Consider the following 25340-nt stretch of genomic DNA (forward strand, 5'->3'; position numbering starts at 1 on the left):
CCCCCAAAAAAGCTCAAAAACTATGGGCAATCCCCTCACATTTTCTTAAATTGGAGCCCCCCCAAATAGGGGGCACACAGAAAAATACGGCATGCTGGGTGGACAGAGAAAGAAAGTGTACCCTCCATTTGCAGGGGTTGAATATGGGTAAAGATGTCATGTGATCAGGCCCAGTGATATTTGGGAATCAGAGGAAGGTTTTTGCCATTTGAAAAATATTTGCGCTGCCCTTTATGCTGCTTTAAAGGTGCAAAGAACAGAAAAGTGTGAGGAAGCTCCAACAGTCCCATGAATTCAAATTTGTCTCCAAAGGTTGATTTAAATGTGATGCCAAGCGGGCAAGAAGAAATTGCCTGCGTACCTTGCTTAAACCAGGTCCCTCAGCCAGCAAAGCCCTCAATGCACATGTAAAGGCCAGGTTTCAATGAGATGCTGAGCCCCTGCAACCCGGGGAAATTCTTCTTGACCTCCTGCGTCACATTTAAATCAAGCCTAAATCTATGCAGACAAAACTGACAGGCACTTGGCCTACATGCTGTACAATTATGCATAATTTAGCAGAAACATTCTAGGATGCATTATTTATGGCTTGAACAAAAGTCCTCTGAAGTTAGTGGGGAAATTGTAATTGACTTCGGAGAGGTCTGGAGCATCAAAATTTGTAAGAACAGGGCAGATGGCTTAATCATTTAAATGTACTGAAGACTTCAGAATCAACTGTGAGTCAAAAGGAACTGTGACAAAAAGCCAAAGCTAATTAGGAGAGTTACACTCAGAAGCTTCTAAAGAAATGAAATATTGCTGAATGACTATCTACAGAGGGTGATCTGAATCTCAGGTTGGTCAGCTACATATTCCTGGCGTGCCCAGAAATATTTCTAAACAAGGGGGGGGGGAATTAATTGAATGTTAGGTCTAGCAGGGCTGCTTGATCTAGTAGGCCTGGTCCCCAATTGTCATGCATACATGTCACCATATTGGCCTTGCTTATTTATTTTTTACTATAGAATAGGCTCTGGAAGTGTAATTTAGGGCAGGTTTTTATGGAGAATAAGTAGAAGATTTTCCTACAGGAGATAATTTAATGCAGAGGGTGTTTTAACTAGAAAGGAGTTCAAATTTATGCTTTGCCAAGCATTTACTAGATGGATTTGGGCAAGGAACTTTCTAACTGTCCTACTTCTCAGGTTGGAAATGAGGAAAGTGAAAAAGCAGAGATGAAATACTTCCTGGTGAAACTAGGTTATTGAATAGTTTACATCCAAATAGTTCTGTAACAATAGAAATTACTTTCTGCTGTATTAGCTTCTTTTGCTCCTAACTGTACCATCGTCTTCCAGAGGATTTTAATAAAACAGTACATTTGCAAAATATAGAAATGATTTACATCTCCCTGTAAATAATGATAATTGGCAGTTTCTGTTAATGTTCTTACCACACAGCAACGAGACTATTATTTTGAAAATGCAATGTAAGAAACATACACATCAAGCAAATCAAGATATGGCGATGATTGCTGTGGTCTGTAGAGATTCATTCTCTCTTTTCGCTCTCCGACCAACTGGGGTGGCAGTGGCGGTGGTGGTTGTGGGGATCGACCACGTGTATTTCTGACATTGAGCAATTGGGACAGATTAGGGACCCTGATGGGATGCAGGTGGTGCTGTGGGTTAAACCACAGAGCCTAGGACTTGCCAATCAGAAGGTCGGCGTTTTGAATCCCTGCAACAGGGTAAGCTCCCGTTGCTTGGTCCCTGCTCCTGCCAACCTAGCAGTTCGAAAGCACCTCAAAGTGCAAGTAGATAAATAGGTAATGCTCTGGCGGGAAGGTAAACGGCGTTTCCGTGCGCTACTCTGGTTTGCCAGAAACGGCTTAGTCATGCTGGCCACATGACCCGGAAGCTGTCTACGGACAAACACCGGCTCCCTCGGCCAGTCAAACGAGATGAGCGCCGCAACCCCAGAGTCGGTCATGACTGGACCTAATGGTCAGGGGTCCCTTTACCTTTTGGGACCCTGAGATCATCCTCTGAGGCCCTTCTTTGTGTGCCTCCTTCATAAGAGGTTCAGAGGGTGGCAACATGAGAACAAGTCTTTTCTGTGGTGGCTCCCCATTTGTGGAATGCTCTCTCCAAGGAGATTCAGCTGGGGCTTTCATCACACACCTTTAGGCACCAGGTGAAAACATTCTTCTTCATTCAGGCCTTTGGCTGGTTGACATCCGAGGCCCTTATAAATGTGTTATGGAAGGGGAGATTACTGGTTTGTATTTTAAATATGTATTTAGTGTTTTTGTATTACGTTGTGAACTGCCCTAAGTTCTGTGGATAAAGAGTGCTATACAAATAATAACAACAAAACAACAACACAATACAAATGGGGCAATTTCCCTGTTTATTTCTCTCTCTCACACACAAACAGAACAAAAATCATGGTGAATTCTGTACAGATTTAGTTTTTAGCTCTACGCATCTGCAGAATAAACAAACTATTACTTATTAAAACAAGCTGTCATTCTTTAAATGGAGGTTGTCATATTCTGTCATGTCACAAATTAAAGTCAAATTTCCCAAAAGCTCTGGGGCGGAGGGGAAGCAGGGCTAATTAGAACTAAAATATTAGGGTGGTTTACACAAGGCATTTAATTTAAGTCATTAAAAATATTATTATTACTATTTTTAAAATGTGGTGATTATCTTTGAAATGATTAGCTGAGATCCATTGAATCATCTTTTAACCATATGTAAACCAAGGAGGAGGAAGGCAAAGCCACATTTGTCTCGCCCCCATCGCGCCAGGAAGAAAAATGACGGATGCCAAACTACTTACCCAGAGTGCTTCATGTTTTGAGGTTTATCCATTCGGACTGCAAGTTTGATTTTCAGGTTCTGATCAGGGCAGTTTTTGGAAACAACCATGTTGTGCCATTCTGATTGCTTGGGGCTGTTGGGTGTAGGATGAAGAACGACCTGAAGGAGACAAAGAAGAGAAACTTGTAGTATGGTGAGGTTTAGAGAGAAGAGAGAGTGCAGAGATACTGAGAGAGAAACGCAATTCAGACTTTTGCAGTGTTTCTGGGCTGAGTTCAAAGTGTTGGCTTTGGGTCTCAGTATTTAAAGCAGGCTGGGGTGAAATGCAACCCTCCAGGCCTTTCTGGCCCCCAGGATTTACCATTTCTCTAGGCCATGCCATGTCCCACCAACCCCAGGACAGCCCTTCCATGAGAGATTTTGACCGGCTGGAACATGTCATCAAACTCTTGCTTGCCTGTTTGGAAGATGTGCGTATTTATGTGTGAATAAGTGTGTGTATTTGTATAGAAACCTGTGGCTTTTGTCTGGCTGTAATGTAGCCTTTTCTACAAAGATAAGTGCCACTTCAGGCTTCAACCAGTTTTGCTTCTGGCACCATCCACCATCAAGGCTCCAGAAGGTTACTCTTGACTAATATTGACCGACAAAACTCCTCACCCCAGATTGCCTGCTTCTGTATGTACACACCTCTGCCATAGGGATGTCTGGTCAGGAGCATCCCAGGCCCTAAGAGTTTGGGGCCCACCCCTAGGTCTTAGTTTGGGCCCCGGTGATGCTACTAAACAAAATACCCACCCTATTCCATTCTTTTCCATATCCAAAGTGATTTCTGATGCCCGTTTCTATGGTTCCCAATTGGATTGTTTTACTGGGGAACTGAGGAAGGGGAAAACCCACTGAAATGGGTTTGGAAATTTCCCAATCCAGTGTTTTCTTTTCTTCTGCCTCTGAGGCAACCCCCTCACCCCACCGAGGTGTGGTTACCCAAACTGTACACAACCTTCAAAGTATGGTTGTACCACGGACCACAGAGTCTTGTATTACGCACAGTTTTGTTTCAGTTAAATATGAATGTGTCATTAGAAAGACACTGAATTTGCTATAAGATTGAATGTTTTTAAATATACCAAAAAGAAGGTGGTTGGTTTTTTTTTATAAAACACCAAGTATGACTTCTAGTATGCTAATATATAATGTCAGCTTTTGGTTGTGGTAGCATAAAAAGATGAAAAACAAGAGGTTCGTTTTATTGAATAAGATAAAGCTAAACTTTAAGCTACCCTGTGAGCTAATGGAATGAGAACTGTTTAAAATATTTGAAGAGGATGAAAAGGTTAAGGAAATGATAACATCTTATAAAAAGCTATGGAAGGTTAAGGAGATGATTCCGAGGTGTGTGCTTTGACACAGTTAAAAATATCTCAGGAAAACTATCCACAGTTTAATTAATACCCTCCCTGCCCCCCTGAGGGTTTATTCTGTATCTTGTTTCTGATATATTATTTGTTTTCCTTTTTTGGGTTCTTGAAGAGTAAAGACATGTTCTTATCATTTTTTACTTTTGGCACCTCTGTTTTCCATTTCAGCTTGTTCCAATGACTCAGGGGGTAAAATCTCATTATTAAGCTTCTTATTATTCTGCAGCAGGATTAATCTCCTCCTAATGCATTAACCTTTAAGGGCACGTACTCTCATTACTCAGATGATTTCTATCTTTTTCCTGACTAGCTGTATTTGCCTAATACTGACACACAACTTCATCTTCCTAATATTCGATCGATCTTGAACTCTGCTGCTGATTCAACAGACTATACCTTTTTTATTTCTGTAATGGGATTAAAACATCTCAAGCACCGATTGCAGCAACAGACCTAATTTCTGTTTAAATATGCAGCTCAAATCACTGAATGCTTCCTCCGAGTCCTCTGACTTCAGCAAATTATTATGTTAAATGAGTATTTTCTTTGCCAAGTTAAAAATAACGTAGCATATTTTTTTCTTTCCTTTTTTAAAGTTATCCAAGACATACAAACTTTAGAGGGCACCTCCCTGCTATGGCTAACCACTTAAAAGTTCTTTCCTACAGAAGCTCCATGCCAAGTAAGAACGGAATTAGTCTTGGTGGCAACTGACCCCAACAATCTCCTGTGGAGACCAACAGTATCTTGAGCCCTAAGTTTCATTCACATTTCAAATGGAATACACTTGTTTGTGAGCTGCCTGTTAGTAGCTACACTTGTTCCTCTTCTAAATATATCAGAATAATGGATACGTCTAGCTCAGGCCTTCACAACTTGCAACCCAAATGCAACTCAGATACAGCTCCAGCGGAAAACTGTGTTGTCACTTCTACTTAACAACGCAAACTTATTTCAGATAGCTTCAAGATGTATTGTCTGCCTTCCGCCAGTGTGGTGCAGTGGTCACGTTTGTCGGACTAAGACCTGGGAGTAAAAGGTAAAGGGACCCCTGACCATTAGGTCCAGTCATGGCCGACTCTGGGGTTGCAGCGCTCATCTCGCTATATTGGCCGAGGGAGCCGGCATACAGCTTCCAGTTCATGTGGCCAGCATGACTAAGCCGCTTCTGGAGAACCAGAGCAGTGCACGGAAAGGTCGTTTACCTTCCTGCCGGAGTGGTACCTATTTATCTACTTGCACTTTGGCATGCTTTCAGGGAGACCAGGGTGCAAATCCCCATTTCGCCACAAAGCTTGGGCCAGTCACCGTCTTTCAGACTAACCTACTTCACAGGGGAGGTTAAATTAGGATTAAATGTGGAAGGGGAGAACCATGTGTGCCACCTTAAGCTCCTTGGATAAAAAGGTAGGATATAAATGCAATAAATCAAGCAATCAGTGCCTCTTGGTACAGTCCTTTGAGCTGAGGCAGTGTGCCATGCAGCTCCTTAGGAGCAAGGGGTTTCTCTTGTTTGGTAGTAGTAATGAACCCCCGGTTTAGGTTCTGGAAGCTCCACTGTGTTTCCTGGAGAGGAGAGCCTAGGAGTTGGCTGTAAACTGAGCAGGTAAGTTCAGTCTCCATATAAATCATGCCCAAGGGCCATTACGCCCACCATATTTGCAGTCTTGGGCAGGGAACAGAAAGAAGCTTACTGAGCCTTCATGGCTCCCCAAACATGCATGGACATTACAAATGCCCATTCTTCTCAGATTTCATGGAGCAATGATTTGTGGCTTGTGGACGTTATTGCTTCTTGCCGTTATTGCTACAGCTAAATGGGAAGCATTGGGATAGCCGCTGCACTACTGTTGAAATATTTTAAGTTCCAATCAAGCATGGAATTGGTCTCAATAACACCTTTGGGTTTTTCCTCTTTTGGGGCTTCATTCTACTTTCGACTGCTTGGTTCTGCTACTTTTGGGACACTATCTTCTTCCTTCGCTCATCTGCAAAAAAACCCTGGGCTGTATTTATTTGAAACGCTAAACCATGGGCATAATTCTCTCTTGGAATAAATAAAAAACAAATCTCTAAACACTCCTACTTGTCTATTCATCAGGGGGAAGACAACAGAGACGCCTTCTGCCCACTGTGGGAGACACTCCTCTCATAGTTGAGGGGAAGTAAAGGCATCTCTCAGTCTCTGCACCTTAAAAGGACCTGCTGTTTAAAGACACAGATGGTCCTTATGTCCAAATTCACGCTTAGAGTGTGTGTGAGGGGGGTGAGTGAAGAGAAAGCAGAGGCAGACATAGAATTCATTGGCAATTATGTCTGCCACCAAGACAAATTGTGCAGCTGCAGGCTCTGGAGAGAGCGATGGGGAAAATCAATGATGACTAACTGAAGTGTCATAAAGCAACAGAGAAGGAACATTCAGGAGCACTCTGTGTGTAGCTGATAGCACCGGGGAACAAGCTGAATCACAAAAAGGGGAATTAGTGTTATGAACCTTAGCAGCTGGGGGGGGGGGGAGAAAGGGGCAGGTTGCAGTTAATTCAGCAGGGGCCCTGTTGCCAAATTTAGCATACTGAATTATTTACTGATCATCCAGCTGACATCACGTAATCAATCCCCAACATCCACAGCAGATCCTCCTGTCCTGGGCTGTTAAGGTGAAGTATTTTCCAGGACAGTCTGCAGCTTTGTATGTCTGCAACACAAGTTAGCTGAAGCTCAGGTAAATTTTAACAGCCTTACAATTTAGGCAATCCCATCTCTACTGCTATAGGGATACGGGTGGCGCTGTGGGTTAAACCACAGAGCCTAGGACTTGCCGATCAGAAGGTTGGCGGTTTGAATCTCCACAACGGGGTGAGCTCCCGTTGCTCGGTCCCTGCTCTTGCCAACCTAGCAGTTCGAAAGCACATCCAAGTACAAGTAGATAAAGAGGTACTGCTCCAGCGGGAAGGTAAACGCCATTTCCGTGCGCTGCTGTGGTTCGCCAGAAGCGGCTTAGTCATGCTGGCCACATGACCTGGAAGCTGTATGCAGACAAACGCCGGCTCCCTCGGCCAATAAAGCGAGATGAGCGCCGCAACCCCAGAGTCGGGCACGACTGGACCTAATGGTCAGGGGTCCCTTTACCTATCTCTACTCTAAAACAAACACCTGGAAGAGGCCTGCATTGACTGGTGGCAATGTGTGAAGAGGGCCTGACTTGATTTTTCATCCTTCTTTTCTTCATTGAATATCTCTTTGAATCGGTAAAAGAGAAATTAAACTTCAGCATCTTCTGTTAGACAAGGTGGGTTAAAGCATGTAGCCAAGATAGCTTACCCATCACTCGTGAGCTGACGTGTGGACCAGGGAGACTGAATTTCACATCTCCCACCAATCTTCCTGAAGTTACGGCAGCAGTGCTTGTATATTGTCTTTTTAAATTGCCCATTGCTGTGTTCTCCATTTATTTCTTATTGTTAAATAAAGTGTACTTCATTGAAGCCTTGTCCCTAAGTGTGGTGACAGATACATCCTACAAATTCGGCTACCGCACTTATAGTAAGCTCTTAAGTCAGGGGTTCTCAGAATTTCTACTCCCGGGGTCCGCTGGAGATGACTAAAGATTACTGAGGACAACCGGACACAAAATGGTAGTGCAGGAGCACAGCCAGTCACAAAATGGAGGCAGATGTTGATGGGTCATCTGGCAATTAGTGACATCATTTTCTATTGATACCTGTACAAAAGCCCTCTTTTGAAATTGCTTAATTCTTTGCCACAGAAGTTTCCTTGTGGCGAAGAGTTCCATAGGTATTGTGAGTCAGTGTCGCTGTTTTAGACAGTGGTATAGGTTTTTTATTTTATATTTTTCGCTCTCCCTATGCCTCTCAAAGTATTTTTACTCATTCATTGCCATTTCTTCTTCTCTCTCTTTCAAATTACACCTTAGCCCCCTGCAACTGCCAGTTTCTTTTATCCCTTCTCCCTGCTCCTTTTACACACACTTTTTTCTCCTTTTTTATCCCCTTCCTTTCTATTCCCAGTGTGTTATTATTATTATTAATCTGATTTTAAAAGAAATCCATCTTTTACCTTTCCTCCTATGTTCCTCCAACACCCCCTCTGGCCTCACGAGAATTCATCAATATTTTAGTGTGATTTTCTTCTAATATACGCATATTCGTGTGCAATTTTGTATAATAGACACATCTTTGTAAAGCAATTTCGCCTAATAAGATTTTGGTATGTTATGTTCACTAATATCTGCATTTTTATTTACCCTAATAAATGCATTACTTGGCCTACTTTACTGCAAAATTTGGAAATGTGTGAAATTTCGAAGGATGGCTGGGTTTCAGTTTGAATATTGTTTCAGAAAGTGCAAATTACGTCGGTTTGGCATTAAATAGGAACTGCCTTGGATTTCTCCCCCATCCTTAGTCGCTGGTGCTTTTGCCAGCCCAACTAGGAGATGGGTCAGGTGAGTGAGGAGGTGCTAAGGCCTACTGGTGGCCTCTAACCCACCTTTTGTGGGCATGTCTAATTGGGTGTGTAGCTGTGCACCAACCATTTAGACATAATGGCTTCAAGCTATAAGAAAGGAGATTCCGACTAAACATCAGGAATAGCTTTCTGACAGTAAGAGTTGTTCAACCGTGGAACAGATTCCCTTGGGGATCTCATCCAGCTCTACAATTCTATGATTCTATGTGCAACACACACCACACTTTATTTGAAACAAAGACTTCAACCAATCTCTTCTCTGAAATTCTTTAGTGATTGTGATGCTTACAAGGAACCAATCTAGCTCCTTCTTTCCCAGCTCTAGAACAAATTCTGTCCTCCCTTTCTGTTCTGCAAATGTGCATTTATGTGTTTTATATCCCAACAGCTGCCAATATTACTTCCTTGTTTGGGGACGTTCAGTAGGCTGCAGTTCTTAAAGAGCTATGCCAGAAGATGAAATGTTCTAATTTGCAGCACTGCAGGTTAGAAAGCCTGTGTTCTTTTGTGAACTGGGTTCATAAAACACTACCCCTGATGGGTGGCGGGGTTTTCCTCCTCCTGCAAAGCAAAGCTGAAGAAGCATCGCTGCCCTTACCCGCCCGAGTTCTTTGTCTTCTAAAGCCAGCACGCCGGTGCTCTCGGTAAACAGCTTCACCTTCACTGCTGGAAGGGCGTGTGTCGTGCTAAAGTCACCTTGAGTCCCCCATCTGTGAAAACATCCAAGATGGGGAAAAAGCATGAGGCAAGAAACGCAGTCTGCCAACCCAGCCCCGTCACCTCGGGGTGGAAAAGGTTAATGCAAATGTCACCAACTGTCTTAGGCATTAAAAAAGCAACAGGAGTGACATTGTGCTAATTAATTAAGTTGGTAAGAAAAACTGTAAGACAACAACTCTGCAATATCACAAAGCCTCCTCTGGGAAGGCAACAGAATAGCACAAAGCAAAAGCTCGAAGAACACACACATCCGCACGCGCCACGGATACACAAATGCGCTTTTATTTATTTTTGCAAGTGAGTAAAATAAACCTGATGAACATAATTTAGCACTGAAACTTCGCACAGAGGTTGCAGAGCCATCTGGATACTTACCTGTCTGCCACTGCTAATTTTCTAGAGAAAGAGGTGCCGTAACTCATCATGAACCCTTGTTCTCCCCAAATTTGCAATGGCGCCCACCTGAGAGGTGCCGGAACTGAGTTTTGGCACGTTCCAGCTGGGAAAAAAAAGCCCTGCCTGTCTCCCATTACTGAAATAGCAGAGTAGTTGCAGACAATAGGAGTCTAGTAAACGAGACATCAAGGCGCACAAAAGGCCTGCTCAGGCAGCACTCAGCATTAGAACCAACATGGATATAGCAAGGTTGCCTCTTCCAGGGTTCTCACTTGTGTGGGGATCTCCATTGGCAGAAATTCACCTTATTGGGTGTGGGGCGAGGAAAAAACAGCGCAGGTAAGGTAAAGGACCCATGGACAGTTAAGACCAGTCAAAGGCGACTATGGGGTGCGGAACTCACCTCACTTCAGGCGGAGGGAGCTGGTGTTTGTCCACAGACAACTTTCCGGGTCATGTGGTCAGCATGTCTAAACCGCTTCTGGCGCAATGGAACACCGTGACAGAAACAAGAGTGCACAGAAAAGCCATTTACCTTCCCGCCACAGTGGTAACGATTTGTCTACTCGCACTGGTGTGCTTTTGAACTGCTAGATTGGTAGAAACTGGGACAGAGCAACAGGAGCTCGCCACCGTCGTGCAGATTTGAACCGCCGACCTTCCGACCAGCAAGCCCAAGAGGCTCAGTGGTTTAGACCACAGCGCCAACAGTACAATCTCAGGGTCAGGGCTTAATGTTGAGCCCCATACCCCCACTCTATCTGTGTATACTGTTGGATGGCGGGTTGCCAAAGAAGGATGGCGAAAACATCAGAATGGCCAGTTCTAGTGCTTCATTAAAGAATGTGGGCGTACAAATAATAAAATTATTAATTATTCTTTATAGCAAAGCAGCCTGCCAGTTCTCCTAGCCTTTGCGGGCGCGGGACAGACACCACAGCAAGGAGATGGCTTGTCTGTGCCCAAGCAAACGTGAACATATTCTTTATACACAAAGCAGTGTATGTCACTTTGTCTAGGATTTCCCATCACTTCACCTGCCCAAATGAGGGCCTAGGTGGCAAATACCCAGACACAGATCCCATTTCTGAGCTCAGAGCCAATCACTGATAAGGATAACATAAAGTAAGCCAGTTAGCTTATGTCAAAGCAAGTGAATATAAACATACAGTGATGCCCTGCAAGATGAATGCCTCGCAAGACGGAAAACCTGCTAGACGAAAGGGTTTTCTGTTTTTCAATGCGCTTCGCAGGACGAATTTCCCTATGGGCTTGCTTCGCAAGATGAAAATGTCTTGCGAGTTGAGATTTTTTTCCGCTCCCCACCCCCTTTTTCTAAGCCGCTAAACCTAATAGCCTTTTAGCAGCTAATCCGCTAATCCCTTAAGCTTTTAATAGCCGCTAATAGCCACTAATAGCCGCTAATAGGGTTGCTTCGGATGACGAAAAAACCGCTAGACGAAGAGACTCGCAGAACGAATTAATTTCGTCTTGCGAGGCACCACTGTATATGAACTTATTGCTTCAACCTTTTAAAAGGGGGATATTCAATTAGAGGTGAATATTGCTATTAAACAGAGTTCCCAATATTACTTTTGGTGAATTTGCAAATTGGCTACACCAGGTGTTATGCTCTACCAACTGCACTGGCTCCCAGTGGAGTACAGGGTCAGGTTTAAGGTGCTGGTTTTGACCTTTAAAGCCCTATGTGGCCTGGGACCCTTGTACCTACAGGTCCACAAATGACAACACTTTGGAGGTCCCAAGCCACAAGGAGGTTAGATTGGTTTCAACTAGGGCCAGGGCCTTTTCAGCACTGGCCCCGCTGTGGTGGAATGCTTTGTCACAAGAGACTAGGGCCCTGCGAGATTTGACATCTTTCCACAGGGCCTGCAAGATGGAGCTGTTCTCCCCTGGCCTTCAGCTTAGACTCACTCTGACCCCTTATATGGGATTTGGTATATAAATTTTCCCTTAGCTTTTTTGCTGGCCCGTGTAGAAATCTGATGTTTCGTCCCTTTATGGTCTTGATTTATGGGCTACTACTAAAATGAGGCTGCATTTTAAGCTGTATTTTAAGCCGTATTTTAATTAACTGTTTGTTTGTTGTTGCTTCTATTATGTTTTATTGTAATTCATATTTGATGTGAGCTGCCCTGAGCCCGGCCCTGGCTGGGGATGGTGGGGGTATAAATAAAAATTTATGATGATGATGATGCCAAAAATTTTTAAAATACAATTTGGGATCTTTGGGCAGTGTAGCAGAGGGTGTCCGGGGAAGAAGAGGAGAAGATGGACAGAAGGTAACAGATAAGAACATAAGAGCTCTGTTGAATCAGGCCAATAGATAGTCTGCCCCCCTCCTTTGGTGATCCTCAAAGAACTCTGGCCCAGTGGTTGCCATTTGATTTTGAATCGATTTTAGAATATTGATTTTAGAATGCTGTGTTACTTTTATTGCTGCTAGCTGCTCTGAGCCTGGCTCCACCTGGGGAGGGCAGGATATTATTATTATTATTATTATTATTATTAATCCAGAATCCTGTTCTCATAGTGGCCAACCAGATACCAAAGGGAAGCCCTCGAGAAGCATATGAGCACCTGCTGGAGTTTCCAAACACTCTTCAAGGACAGCCCAGCAAAGAGTACACTGTGACCAGGGCATGACTTACATTTTGTACTATTCAGTTCACTTTATCCTGAGTCACTTGCGGTACCCTGTAAATCCTTTAGCTTTCGGAGGACTTTTGCCAGAGTAGGAGTGTTCAAGATGCTGGACTTAGAACATTCTCTGCCTTATTGGTTCATTCCAGTTTAACAATTCATAGCAGGATTCTACTCTCTAGCTCTGGAGAGAACACAGGGAACTTTTCATTATGGCTGTGATTGATTTTCAATAATCTTCACAGCTCATTTAATTTTGTTTCTCGAACTTCCAAGCTGCGCTAACATTTTTATTTTTTTTAAACAAACGGTGCATTTGGTCTCGTGAAGGTAGGCAGTTCTTTCCTCTCCCCATCTCTCACGTAATGAAACTCACCTACAGCTTAATAAATCTTGAGAAATAGCCTTAATATTGCCATTCTGTGTAAAGAGACACCATAAAGAACATCGTGGCCCAGCTCTCTCCTGTTTCCTCATGTCCTCCAGTTTCCTGAAGGAAAACAGGGGCACTCCGTTGCATGAGGTGGTGGAAGGAGGGGCCCTGTTTTGCAGCCCAGAGGCAAGGCTCAATGGATAATGGTGGGTCTGGAGCAGGGAACCTGTGGCCCTCCAGGTGCTGTTGGACTTCAGCTCCCATCAGCCTCAGCCAGCAAAGCCAGTGGACAGGCATGATAGGAGTTGTAGTCCTGCAACATAGGTTTCCCATTCCTGGACTAGTGGCTTAAACTTTTCAGAAATGCTGAAGTTGTTGGGAGAAAAACTATCTGTACTTTCTCATCAAACCCAAACTTATTTACAATTTAAAGAGAGAGGCTGGGATGCCTCTGTTTCAAGCTTCTGCTTGAGATTTCACTGTTTATTAGGATGCAACCCTAGAAGAAGAAGAAGAAGAGTTTGGATTTGATATCCTGCCTTTCACTCTCCTTCAGGAGTCTCAAAGCGGCTAACATTCTCCTTTCCCTTCCTCCCCCACAACAAGCACTCTGTGAGGTGAGTGGGGCTGAGAGACTTCAAAGAAGTGTGACTGGCCCAAGGTCACCCAGCAGCTGCATGTGGAGGAGCGGAGACGCGAACCCGGTTCCCCAGATTACAAATCTACTGCTCTTAACCACTACACCACACTGGCTCTATGCAGCATTTACTTGAGAAACAGTCCACTCTGTTGGACCTCTGAGAAAACAGGCTTGCAGTTCTGCTTGCAGAGGTCTGTGGAGCATAATGCACTTTTAGACATAAATGTTTCTACTTGTGATGCGTATATCTCCAGTGTGGTACACAGCTTGTACTCAGTCCCTCTCCTTGTGGTGCACAAAAGTAATTGTGGGTTAACCTCCAAGGACTGACAAGTACGAATAACAGTACATAATGTTTCTGAGCTTTAAGACTGTATTTTTTAAAACTTCTGACTATTAACTCTGTCTGGCATTTTAAACCATGAGAAGAAGAAAGTTTCGAAAGTCTTGGCCTTATCAAAAACAGAAAATATTTGAAAAACTATGTGGGATGTGATTCCCTTTCCCCTTAAGCAGGGATCTGTGGTCCTCCAGATGTTGCCTCCAATTCCCACCATCGCCAGCCAAGCCTAGCTTAGGAGTTGGGGATGATGGAAGTTGTAGGCCAACCACATCTGGAAGGCCACAGGTTCTCCACTCCTGACCTAAAGTGAAGATTTACAAGCCCACTAAGTTTGAAATCACCATTGAAATGGTTCTGACCAATTACGTTCTATATTGAATGGTTGCCTTTTCTGCAATCCTCAAAGTTGAGATATGTGCAGTAAAGGGAAACGGAAAGCATACATTGTGCATTCAAGTTGCCAGCATTCAACGGAAAGATGGTTGGATGTGACTGTGTGCAGGCATATAAACCAAAACACAGATGGTGAAACTAATTTTAGGGCTACCAGAAAAGGCAGTATTGCTCTAAGCAGTTTGTTTCCTTGACAATATCTCACTGTGTGCTTCTTAACCCATAGAATATCACTGTTTCCTAGATTTGCTGACGCTCAGAATGCGGCATTTGCTACTTATGATACAGAGCCTTCCGCAGGCCTGCATAACAGCCGTCTCAATTAACTTTAGGTTGGTGATCTATGCGTGAATGATTGAAAACATCCAGATTGGTTTTCCATGCCCAGGAGTGACAAAACTATTGGGCTCAGTTGCCGAATGCTCTGCATTACTTCTTTAACCTTCTGTCACTTCTCTACAGTGGCACCCCATTTCCTAGGTCCCATGCAAGTAAATGAGGCCCAAAGTGAGAGAAATGACTGTATATATATATATATATATATATATATATATATATACACGGGATGCGGGCGGCGCTGTGGGTAAAACCTCAGTGCCTAGGACTTGCTGATCGTAAGGTCGGCGGTTCGAATCCCCGTGGCGGGGTGAGCTCCCGTCGTTCGGTCCCAGCTCCTGCCCACCTAGCAGTTCGAAAGCACCCCTAAGTGCAAGTAGATAAATAGGTACCGCTTTATAGTGGGAAAGTAAACGGCGTTTCCGTGTGCTGCGCTGGTGCTGGCTCACCAGCTGCAGCTTCGTCACGCTGGCCACGTGACCCGGAAGTGTCTTCGGACGGCGCCGGCTCCTGGCCTCTTGAGCGAGATGAGCGCGCAACCTTAGAGTCGGTCACGACTGGCCCGTACGGGCAGGGGTACCTTTACCTTTACACACACACACACACACACACACACACACATTTGGTAGAAGTATGTATGTAAAACCTATTTATTCTCATAATATTTGTCCCTTCCCAAGCATTGGCACTGGACGTGTGATATATTTATGCAAAGGAAAATACGGTCGCACCTTGGAAGTTGAATGGAATCCGTTCTGGAAGTCTGTTCGACTTCCAAAACTTTCGGAAACCAAACTTTCGGAAGCTCCTGCAGCCAATCGGAAGCCGCGGAAGTAGTTTGCAAACTGGAACAGTCACTTCTGGGTTTATGACATTCAGAAGCCAAAACATTTGGGAAATAAGCTGTTTGAAAACCAAGGTAAGACTGCATGTGATTTGCAGAAAGGCTTGACATTTATACCAGGAGGATTTCAACATCACACAAAGGTGTTTGTTTCATCACAGAAGACAAGGTATGGCTTGCTGAATGGAACAATCCCCCCATCTAAATAGTAGTTCCGAGAACCAAGAGTTGCTGGTACCATCTACCTGGACCAGGAGAGGAGCCTGGCCTCTTTGGACCTCTTATGTCTTGTGATACCCAGGCCAGGTGTTTAGCAACACACTTCAAGATCAGAGAGGTTTTTTTTCTGGGGCCACTGCAGGCCTGTCCTAGGAATAATAGGAACAATTGTGCTGGGAATAGGTCCTTTTCCTGCACACTGTTGACTCATTCCTTTCAACAAAGAGCCTTCACTTACAGCTCCCACAGCCAAGAAGTGAAAACTTTCGATGAAATGATGTTTTTGGAGGTTTTCAGTGTCGCTCATTTTCAAGGTGTTCAACCGTTCAGAGAACTTTTTTTACAGTGAAAAGTGGTATATGCAATCCATAATATGAATGAACTAGGTGGCTTTGAGCAAATAAAGATTTTTTTTTCAACCTCAGTCTTTGTTTTTTTTTTTTTGGGGGGGGGGGAAGAAATAGTGACCCACCTCACAAATGCAACAAATTAATAGGAGAAATAGTATCAAATTTAAACCATTCCTGAAGGACGGAAATGCATGATAAAGCTATTTTTCGCCATCTCACCCCTTGCTTTTTCCTGTAAGACCAACTGCAGTCATTAACAGTTGCCAACAGGTTGACCACACCACCCTTCTGAGTAATACCCCTCCCCACCCTCTCACTATATATAAGGGTCTGGTGACTTCTGTTTCAGTGTATCTGAAGAAGTATGCATGCACACGAAAGCTCATACCAAGAACAAACTTAGTTGGTCTCTAAGGTGCTTCTGGAAGGAATTTTTTTATTTCATTCTTGAAGGAGTTAGGAGAACCAGCAGAGGGCAGTATAGGCATGGGATATTCTACCCGTTGTAGAATTCAGCTGAAGACAGACAATAGGATTTGAAGGTAAAGGAGTTTGACAGAGGTGTTGTTATCAGTAGATGCACTCATACAGTTGTCCCACTACTGTCTCTGGCAAACAGATTTCTGAATCACTTGGAGTAGGGAGAGAGGGAAATGTATTGCCTGGAGAATGTATGAATTCCTCAGGAAGTGATTTCTACTAAGTACAGAGATATAGCAGTGAAACTGTAGTAAAATCTCTGTAGGTACCTATGGTGTTTGTGCGCGCGCAGCAATAGTTGTTTTCAAGGTTTGTTTCCTAAAGAAATATTTCATACTTAATATCAAACAAAGAAAGGAAGGTGGGTGAAATTATACAAAGTTTGTGGTATCTCTCTCCCCCCCCCCCTTATCATTAGTAATTTCATTTGTTTATGAGCCAGGATTATACAAGTGAAGAGCTTAGGGACTTCCCAGTATCAAATGGACCCTCCATATGTTCACTTGTCAGAATTTTGAATGAATCTCACATCTCAGCCTGAAATTAATCAAAGTAGACTTTGAGAGCCTACAGATTCTGTCAGTAATCTTTGTCACTATCACTTCACATTGTCTCAGTTCCCCATAATGTAACAAAATAAAAAATAAAAAAGGAAAGTAATATTAATGACTTCGCAAGCTTATTATTAGCATGAATGAGCTAAGGATTGTAATGCAGAAGCTTGATTCAAGGCAAGGGCAGAATATTTCATATCCACTTGCTGGCTGCATATTGCAGCCAGATGTTTACACCTGGGAAACACAGTCACATTGCTCAGATTGGACAGGTAAGTCTTAATGTGATTAATGGGGGGGGGGGGAATCTGCATAGAATTGCATCTTCATGGTGAAACAACTTGAGAAATTCATTAAACATGTCTTCCTGGATAACTTTAGTGGCAGGAGCTAGATGGATCCCATCACAGATAGAATTGTATTACAAACACAGCCTCTTGGCCAGTGCCATCCTTGCAAAAGAACTGGGATGCATGTGAGAAGCTGTTCGTCCTGAAGGGCTGGGTTGATACTGATTTCTTCAAATCTGAGCTCTTGGAAACAGCCATGGAATAACAGAATCGTAGCAAGTTTGGCCTGATTTGATGACTTAAGATCAGAAACACTTTATGTACACGTTTTGCATGTTGACAATCAGCTCCCTGCAGCAATGCAGTTTGAGAATAATTCATTTCCATAGTTGGATTTGATCCATTTGTGCTTCCAATTTTTGTGTTGTTTTTAAATCCATGTAACAGTTTTTTTTTGTAATCCATGTTTTGAGCCTTGTCTAAAGAAACTGAAATCCTGGAGCACTTTGGGCACCCTTAATTTCATTATCCTCTTTTGAGAAAGCCAGTTATGCAATGATCGAAAAGTCCTGCCTGGTCATTACGTAAGACATTATTCCTTCTCTTTTGCTCGCTTGGATTAGCATGCTGCACTGAGACACTTACTGAATGTTCAGACCCTTGAGCAAACCAGAGCATGGACTACAGGCCTATATAGTGAAAGGATACAATGCATTTGGAAGGAGCTGCTAATTTGCCTTGATATATTTTATATATTTCATACACTCAGGCTGCTGTTGCAGGTTTTGCTTCTGGGCTTCCCGCTGGTGTCTACTTGGCCGCTATGAGAACAGTAAGCTGAACTGGATCAAAGTCTAAAAGTCTGTTAAAACCATCTTATTTATAAATATTATAGGAGTTGAAACATGTGACTAATCATGACAGAAACAGTTCCCTCTCACTATGCCTATAATCTATTACTTGCCCATACAGTGGTACCCTCGGGTTAAGAACTTAATTCATTCTGGAGGTCCGTTCTTAATCTGAAACTGTTCTTAACCTGAGGTACCACTTTAGCTAATGGGGCCTGCTGTGCTGCTGTCACTTTCTGTTCTTATCCTGAAGCAAAGTTCTTAACCTGAGGTACTATTTCTGGGTTAGCAGAGTCTGTAACCTGAAGCGTCTGTAACCCGAGGTACCAGTGTACTAAGATAAAAGGAAAAGGACCCCTGGACGGTTAAGTCCAGTCAAAGGCAACTATGGAGTTGCAGTGCTCATCTTGGTTTCAGGCCGAGGGAGCCGGTGTTTGTCTGCAGACAGCTTTCTGGGTCATGTGGCCAGCAGGACTTCTGGCAAACGGGACACTGTGACGAGTGCCAGAGCGCTGCAGAGGCACCTATTTATCTACTTGCACTGCTGTGCTTTTCAAATCGTCATCTCATCTGTCCTCCCAGTTGAACGACGTGGCCCAGGGAGAGAGAGGAAAATAGTGGAAGTAAACAGCTGGCTTCGCAAATGGTGTAAACAGGAACGGTTTGGATTCTTAGATCACGGACTGCAGTTTCTTGAGGATGGACTTCTGGCAAGCGATGGGCTGCACCTCACAACGGTTGGGAGGAATGTTTTTGCCAAAAAACTAAGAAACCTCATCAGGAGGGCTTTAAACTGACTAATATGGGGGAGGGAGACAGTGCTCCTGAAGGTAGGAGTCTATTAATTGATGAAGATGATCATCCAAATGTCATAGACCAAATGGAGCAAACAGCAAGCAGACCTAGTGGTGGGAGGAAAAAATCCTTAAATAAGAGACACGGGGGAATGACTAATGGACTTCAATGTCTGTACACTAATGCACAAAGCATGGGAAATAAACAAGATGAGCTTGAGCTCTTGGTACAGCAAACTAAATATGACATAATAGGCATCACTGAAACCTGGTGGGATAAGTCCCACGATTGGAATGTAAAAATGGAGGGATACAATCTATTTCAGAGAAACAGACCAGACAAGAAAGGAGGAGGAGTGGCGTTATATGTCAGGGATGTGTATACCTGTGAAGAGATCCAAGATTTAGAACCTCAAAGCCAAAGTGAGAGCATTTGGGTCAAAATTAAGGGAGAGAAGAATAACAGTGACCTCATTGTGGGAGTTTACTATAGATCCCCAAGCCAAACGGAGGACATAGATGATGCCTTCCTGGAACAGATGGCCAAGCATGCAAAAGGAAGGGAGATAGTAGTAATGGGGGACTTCAATTACCCAGATATTTGTTGGATGTCAAACTCAGCCAAGAGCATAAGGTCAAACAGATTCCTCACTGGCCTTGCAGACAACTTCATTGTCCAGAAAGTGGGAGAAGCAACAAGAGGAACAGCCATTTTAGATCTGGTCCTAACCAATGTCGATGACCTGGTTAATGGGGTAGAAGTGGAAGGATCATTAGGCGCAAGTGATCATGCTCTTCTGAAGTTTACTATACAACGGAAAGGAGCAGCCAAGCATACTAGGACTCAATTTCTTGACTTTAAGAAAGCCGACTTCATAAAACTTAGGGAAGTGCTGGGTGAGATCCCATGGACAGTAATACTAAAAGGAAAGGGAGTTCATGATGGCTGGGAGTTTGTTAAGAGGGAGATAGTAAAAGCACAACTTCAGGCAATACCAATGAGACGGAAACATGGAAGGTGCCTAAAGAAGCCAGGGTGGCTATCTAAAGAACTTTTAACTGAGTTAAGATTAAAAAAGGATGTGTACAAAAAATGGAAAAGGGGGGAAACCACCAAAGAGGAATTCAAACAAATAGCCAGCACGTGTAGACACAAAGTCAGAAAAGCTAAAGCACAGAATGAACTCAGGCTTGCTAGAGAGGTTAAAAGCAACAAAAAAGGCTTTTATGGGTATGTTCATAGCAAAAGGAAGAACAAAGAAACAGTGGGGTCACTCAGAGGAGAAGATGGTGAAATGCAAACAGGGGACACAGAAAGGGCTGAACTCCTCAATGCCTTCTTTGCCTCAGTCTTCTCCGATAAAGAAAACAATGCCCGACCTGAAGAATTTGGAGGAAATGATTCAGCAGAGGAAACACAGCCCAGAATAACTAAGGAGATAGTACAAGAATACTTGGCTAGTTTAGATGTATTCAAGTCTCCAGGGCCAGATGAACTGCATCCAAGAGTATTAAAAGAACTGGCAGATGTGATCTCAGAACCACTGGCAGTCATCTTTGAGAATTCCTGGAGAACAGGCGAAGTCCCGGCAGACTGGAGGAGGGCAAATGTTGTCCCTATTTTCAAAAAGGGGAAAAGAGAGGACCCAAATAATTACCGCCCAGTCAGTCTAACATCAATACCAGGGAAGATTCTGGAGCAGATCATTAAGCAAACAATCTGTGAGCACCTAGAAAGGAATGCTGTAATCACCAATAGTCAGCATGGATTTCTGAAAAATAAGTCATGTCAGACTAACCTGATCTCATTTTTTGACAGAATTACAAGCCTGGTAGATGAAGGGAACGCAGTGGATGTAGTCTACCTTGATTTCAGTAAGGCATTTGACAAGGTGCCCCATGATATTCTTGTAAAGAAGCTGGTAAAATGCGGTCTTGACTATGCTACCACTCAGTGGATTTGTAACTGGCTGACTGACCGGACCCAAAGGGTGCTCATCAATGGTTCCTCTTCATCCTGGAGAAGAGTGACTAGTGGGGTGCCACAGGGTTCTGTCTTGGGCCCGGTCTTATTCAACATCTTTATCAACGACTTGGATGATGGACTCAAGGGCATCCTGATCAAATTTGCAGATGACACCAAACTGGGAGGGGTGGCTAACACCCCAAAAGACAGGATCACACTTCAAAACGACCTTGACAGATTAGAGAACTGGGCCAAAACAAACAAGATGAATTTTAACAGGGAGAAATGTAAAGTATTGCACTTGGGCAAAAAAAATGAGAGGCACAAATACAAGATGGGTGACACCTGGCTTGAGAGCAGTACATGTGAAAAGGATCTAGGAGTCTTGGTTGACCACAAACTTAACATGAGCCAACAGTGTGACGTGGCAGCTAAAAAAGCCAATGCAATTCTGGGCTGCATCAATAGGAGTATAGCATCTAGATCAAGGGAAGTTATAGTGCCACTGTATTCTGCTCTGGTCAGACCTCACCTGGAGTACTGTGTCCAGTTCTGGGCACCACAGTTCAAGAAGGACACTGACAAACTAGAACGTGTACAGAGGAGGGCAACCAAAATGGTCAAAGGCCTGGAAACAATGCCTTATGAGGATCGGCTAAGGGAGCTGGGCATGTTTAGCCTGGAGAAGAGGAGGTTAAGGGGTGATATGATAGCCATGTTCAAATATATAAAAGGATGTCACATAGAGGAGGGAGAAAGGTTGTTTTCTGCTGCTCCAGAGAAGCGGACACGGAGCAATGGATACAAACTACAAGAAAGAAGATTCCACCTAAACATTAGGAAGAACTTCCTGACAGTAAGAGCTGTTCGACAGTGGAATTTGCTGCCAAGGAGTGTGGTGGAGTCTCCTTCTTTGGAGGTCTTTAAGCAGAGGCTTGACAACCATATGTCAGGAGTGCTCTGATGGTGTTTCCTGCTTGGCAGGGGGTTGGACTCGATGACCCTTGTGGTCTCTTCCAACTCTATGATTCTATGATTCTATGATTCTAACTGCTAGGTTGGCAGGAGCTGGGACAGAGCAACGGGAGCTCACCCCATCACGCAGATTCGAACTGCCGACCTTCCAATCGGCAGCCTAAGAGGCTCAGTGGTTTAGACCACAGTGCCACCTGTGTCCTCCATACTAGTAAAAGCTTCATGCAGGTGGCTTTATTACAACCATGATGGTCACCTGCACTAAGACGGTACATCTAGCTTCCATAGCACTGCCATGTTTTTACCATGGTACAGTACTATGAACACCACGGATCATCTCCCCTTAGAGCTGCTCCACCTTTTAATTCAAGGCAACACCAGAAACGCTGCACAAGTTTTGGCTCTTTGGTTGGAAGAATGAATGAATGAGAAATGCAGGCAGCTTCATAGTGGTTCAAGATTGCATGGGCAGATCTTTTCCTACTGCTATCACCTAGCAGGAGGCGAACTGAATAAACTGGAGAGGCCAAAGGTCTGTCCAAACAAAGAAGAAGAAGAAGAGTTTGGATTTGATATCCCGCCTGTCACTCCCTTTAAGGAGTCTCAAAGCAGCTAACATTCTCCTTTCCCTTCCTCCCCCACAGCAAACACTCTGTGAGGTGAGTGGGGCTGAGAGACTTCAAAGAAGTGTGACTGGCCCAAGTTCACTCAGCAGCTGCATGTGGAGTAGCGGAGACACGATCCTGGTTCCCCAGATTACAAGACTACCGCTCTCAACCACTACACCACACTGGCTCTCAAAAAAGTATTCACCTTCTAGCAGAGGTCCCCTAGACTGTTCACTACATACATAAGTGCAATGTCACACAGGACACTTAGTTGTAAAGTCTAGATGAGCTGCAAGCATTGACTGAAAGGTAAGAAGTGCCAAGAATCTGCTGCAAGACACGGCCAGACTTTAAAGCATTCATCGGCCTAGTCTGCTTTATCTCCCAGTATGCTAGTAGCATGGGAACATGTCTTCATAGTGATAATGTCAAGGGATTCTAAGTAAAGATAAACATGACTGTTTGAGATCGAGCCTGGAAATGTGAGCGCTATCTCTGCTACGCTAATCGGAGAAAATATCAGCCTGCAAAGGAAATTGTAAATTTACAGAAAAAGAGTTCCATCAAGTCTCTAGGATGTGGTAAGGAAATGAAGGCCGAGGCTTTAAAATTCCCAACACAAAGCAGTGTCTAGAAGACACTGAAATATTTTTTTTCTTTTTTCCTCATAGGAAGCATTTTGTGGCAGTTAAGTTATCGTTAAGGTAAACTGTAAACTATAGTTAAGGTAAAGCACCCATCTTCTCTTTTTTGCCCCCACCAACCCGATCGCTGAGGCAACCCAATAATCATACAACACAGACCAAGGTGCCATACCACCCCAATCTAAAAAGTTGCTGGAATGTACCAAAAAGGTGCCGGAACTCAATTCCGGTGAGTTCCAGCTGAAAAAAAGCCCTGATTCTTATGGTGATATCTTATATTTTAGTGTATTTTTGGTCTCTGTGGAAGCTGCCCAGAGTGGCTGGGGAAACCCAGCCAGATGGGCGGGGTACAAATTATTATTATTATTATTATTATTATTATTGTTATTAGGAATGGATATCAAAGAGACACTGTCTCTTAACTGGTTTCTCCTGCCCCCATTTAAAAATAAACTAGGAGCAAACTACTTGATAGTTATGTACAGTTGTACCTCTGCTTATGTATCCCTCTGGTTACATAAACTTCGGGATATGTAAGCAGCAAACCCGGATGTATGTTGTGGATCCCGTCCACAACAGGAGGTACCACTGTAGTTCTCATTGGTTCTGTGATAGGAAGGTAGAGCCACCAACATTCTGAGAACCACCAATTCAAGAATTGTAGAATTGGAAACTGGAAAATTGGTACGGAGGGATGCTATTATGTGATGAAGGAGGAAATCTGAAGATGTCAGGTGGCAGGAGCTGGGATATACTTTCAATTTCTTTTTTAAAAAGCCCCTCAGGAATCAAAAGCAACAGAGACAGGCAAAACACATGCATTAATACCATATCTCACTGAGGATAGGGCACAAAGCAAACATTTCTAATAAAAAAGAGTAAGATTTACTCGCAAGGGCAAAAAATAAAATAAAAACGAGCAGTTCATCAAAGCAGCTTGTGGAATTTACCACTTGCTCTGGGATAAGAAGGTAAAACATACTCTGTTTTGTCTCTCAGACCAGCAACCGTATGGTTATTGTTTCACTAAGAATTTTCAGGATCAAACACAAAATCCATATTTTAACAGCAGCCAGCCATGTGCCTCCAGGAAGCTCACAAGCAGAGAGTGATGGCAAATAGCTCTTATTTCCTGTTCAACGCAATACCTAATCATGAGATGTATACTGCTACTGGATAGGGAAAAGCCTTTCTTTGTTGTTACAACTAATCTGGAGCAAGCAATTTCATAAGTTCTGTGTAACAGCATCCTAGTTATGAAACGCCCTCCTTTCTAAATTGTGCTTGCCAGTGATTCTTTTGTTTCTGCCACCAGCTCAATGTGCATCTATTTTACGTGGGCATTTACAGGTCGTTGGCTGTGAATTTGTCTTGAAAGATGAAGCTGCTCTGCACTTTTAAAGATTGCAGTTATTTGTTGTGTTCTTATCCCCATATATATTTATGGTGGGTTGAAACCTGACGTATTTAATAGGTTTAAGTTCAGTATTTCATATTGTTTGCACCTTGTCCTGGGATTGTTTTTCATGAAGGGCAGGTTAGAAATATTAAATAAACAATAATAAGGTTTTGTTTCTTTTTTAAAAAAGAAATGTGTTGGCTGGAGGAATATCTCCTTTTGTTTGTCTCAGATCTAATGTCAATTGCTTTTGCTGGAGGTCTCCAAGTTCTGCTGGAGAAAGAAAGGCAGAGAAAATAATTTCTCCCTCTCCACTCTCTCCACTCCACAAGCAATTTCCCATAAACCTCTTGCACGTCATCTTTCAAATCTGCTTCTTCCATATACTGCATAGTTGTTTTATGGAGATGTCATTAGAAGTTGATTGCCAGGGGGATTTTGGTGCTATGACCAATCTTATAAATGGTTTAGTATGTACTAGAATCACTACATCTTAAAAACAACAACCCTGAAATATTTATTTCAAACATTTGTAACCTGCGTTTGTGCTCCCAAGCAAAGTGACATATATAGGATCTCAAGGACTGCCCACTTTCTCATAAACTAAAAGGACCGCTTAAAAAACTGTGAAGGACTAAATGACCTTCCACATGAATGTGGCTGAATACTGACATCATTTCTAAGTGCCTCCTGAGATTAAATTGGTGGTGCTCAGGAAAAGGCCTTCTTGGTGGTTGAAGTCCCTGGTTACGTGAATCAACCCAGTGGCATAGCAAGGTTAG

The 25340-nt window shown here is 43.4% G+C and overlaps 1 protein-coding gene across 13 annotated transcripts in view; it reads right to left on the bottom strand.

Annotated features, from left to right (window-relative positions):
* The window catches only part of CADPS (calcium dependent secretion activator), a 342990-nt gene that overhangs the window by 170937 nt on the left and 146713 nt on the right, over positions 1 to 25340 (bottom strand). For all 13 annotated transcript variants that reach the window (XM_083424654.1, XM_083424653.1, XM_083424660.1 and 10 more), the window contains exons 7-8: positions 9318 to 9429; positions 2830 to 2969 (exon numbers count right to left, since the gene is read on the bottom strand). In XM_083424654.1, the coding sequence (XP_083280780.1) occupies positions 2830 to 2969; positions 9318 to 9429 (252 nt within the window). The remainder of the gene's footprint in view (positions 1 to 2829; positions 2970 to 9317; positions 9430 to 25340) is intronic.

This window comes from Podarcis tiliguerta (genome assembly GCF_965153285.1).
Source record: "Podarcis tiliguerta genome assembly, chromosome: 2".
Classification (NCBI taxonomy): Eukaryota; Metazoa; Chordata; class Lepidosauria; order Squamata; family Lacertidae; genus Podarcis; species Podarcis tiliguerta.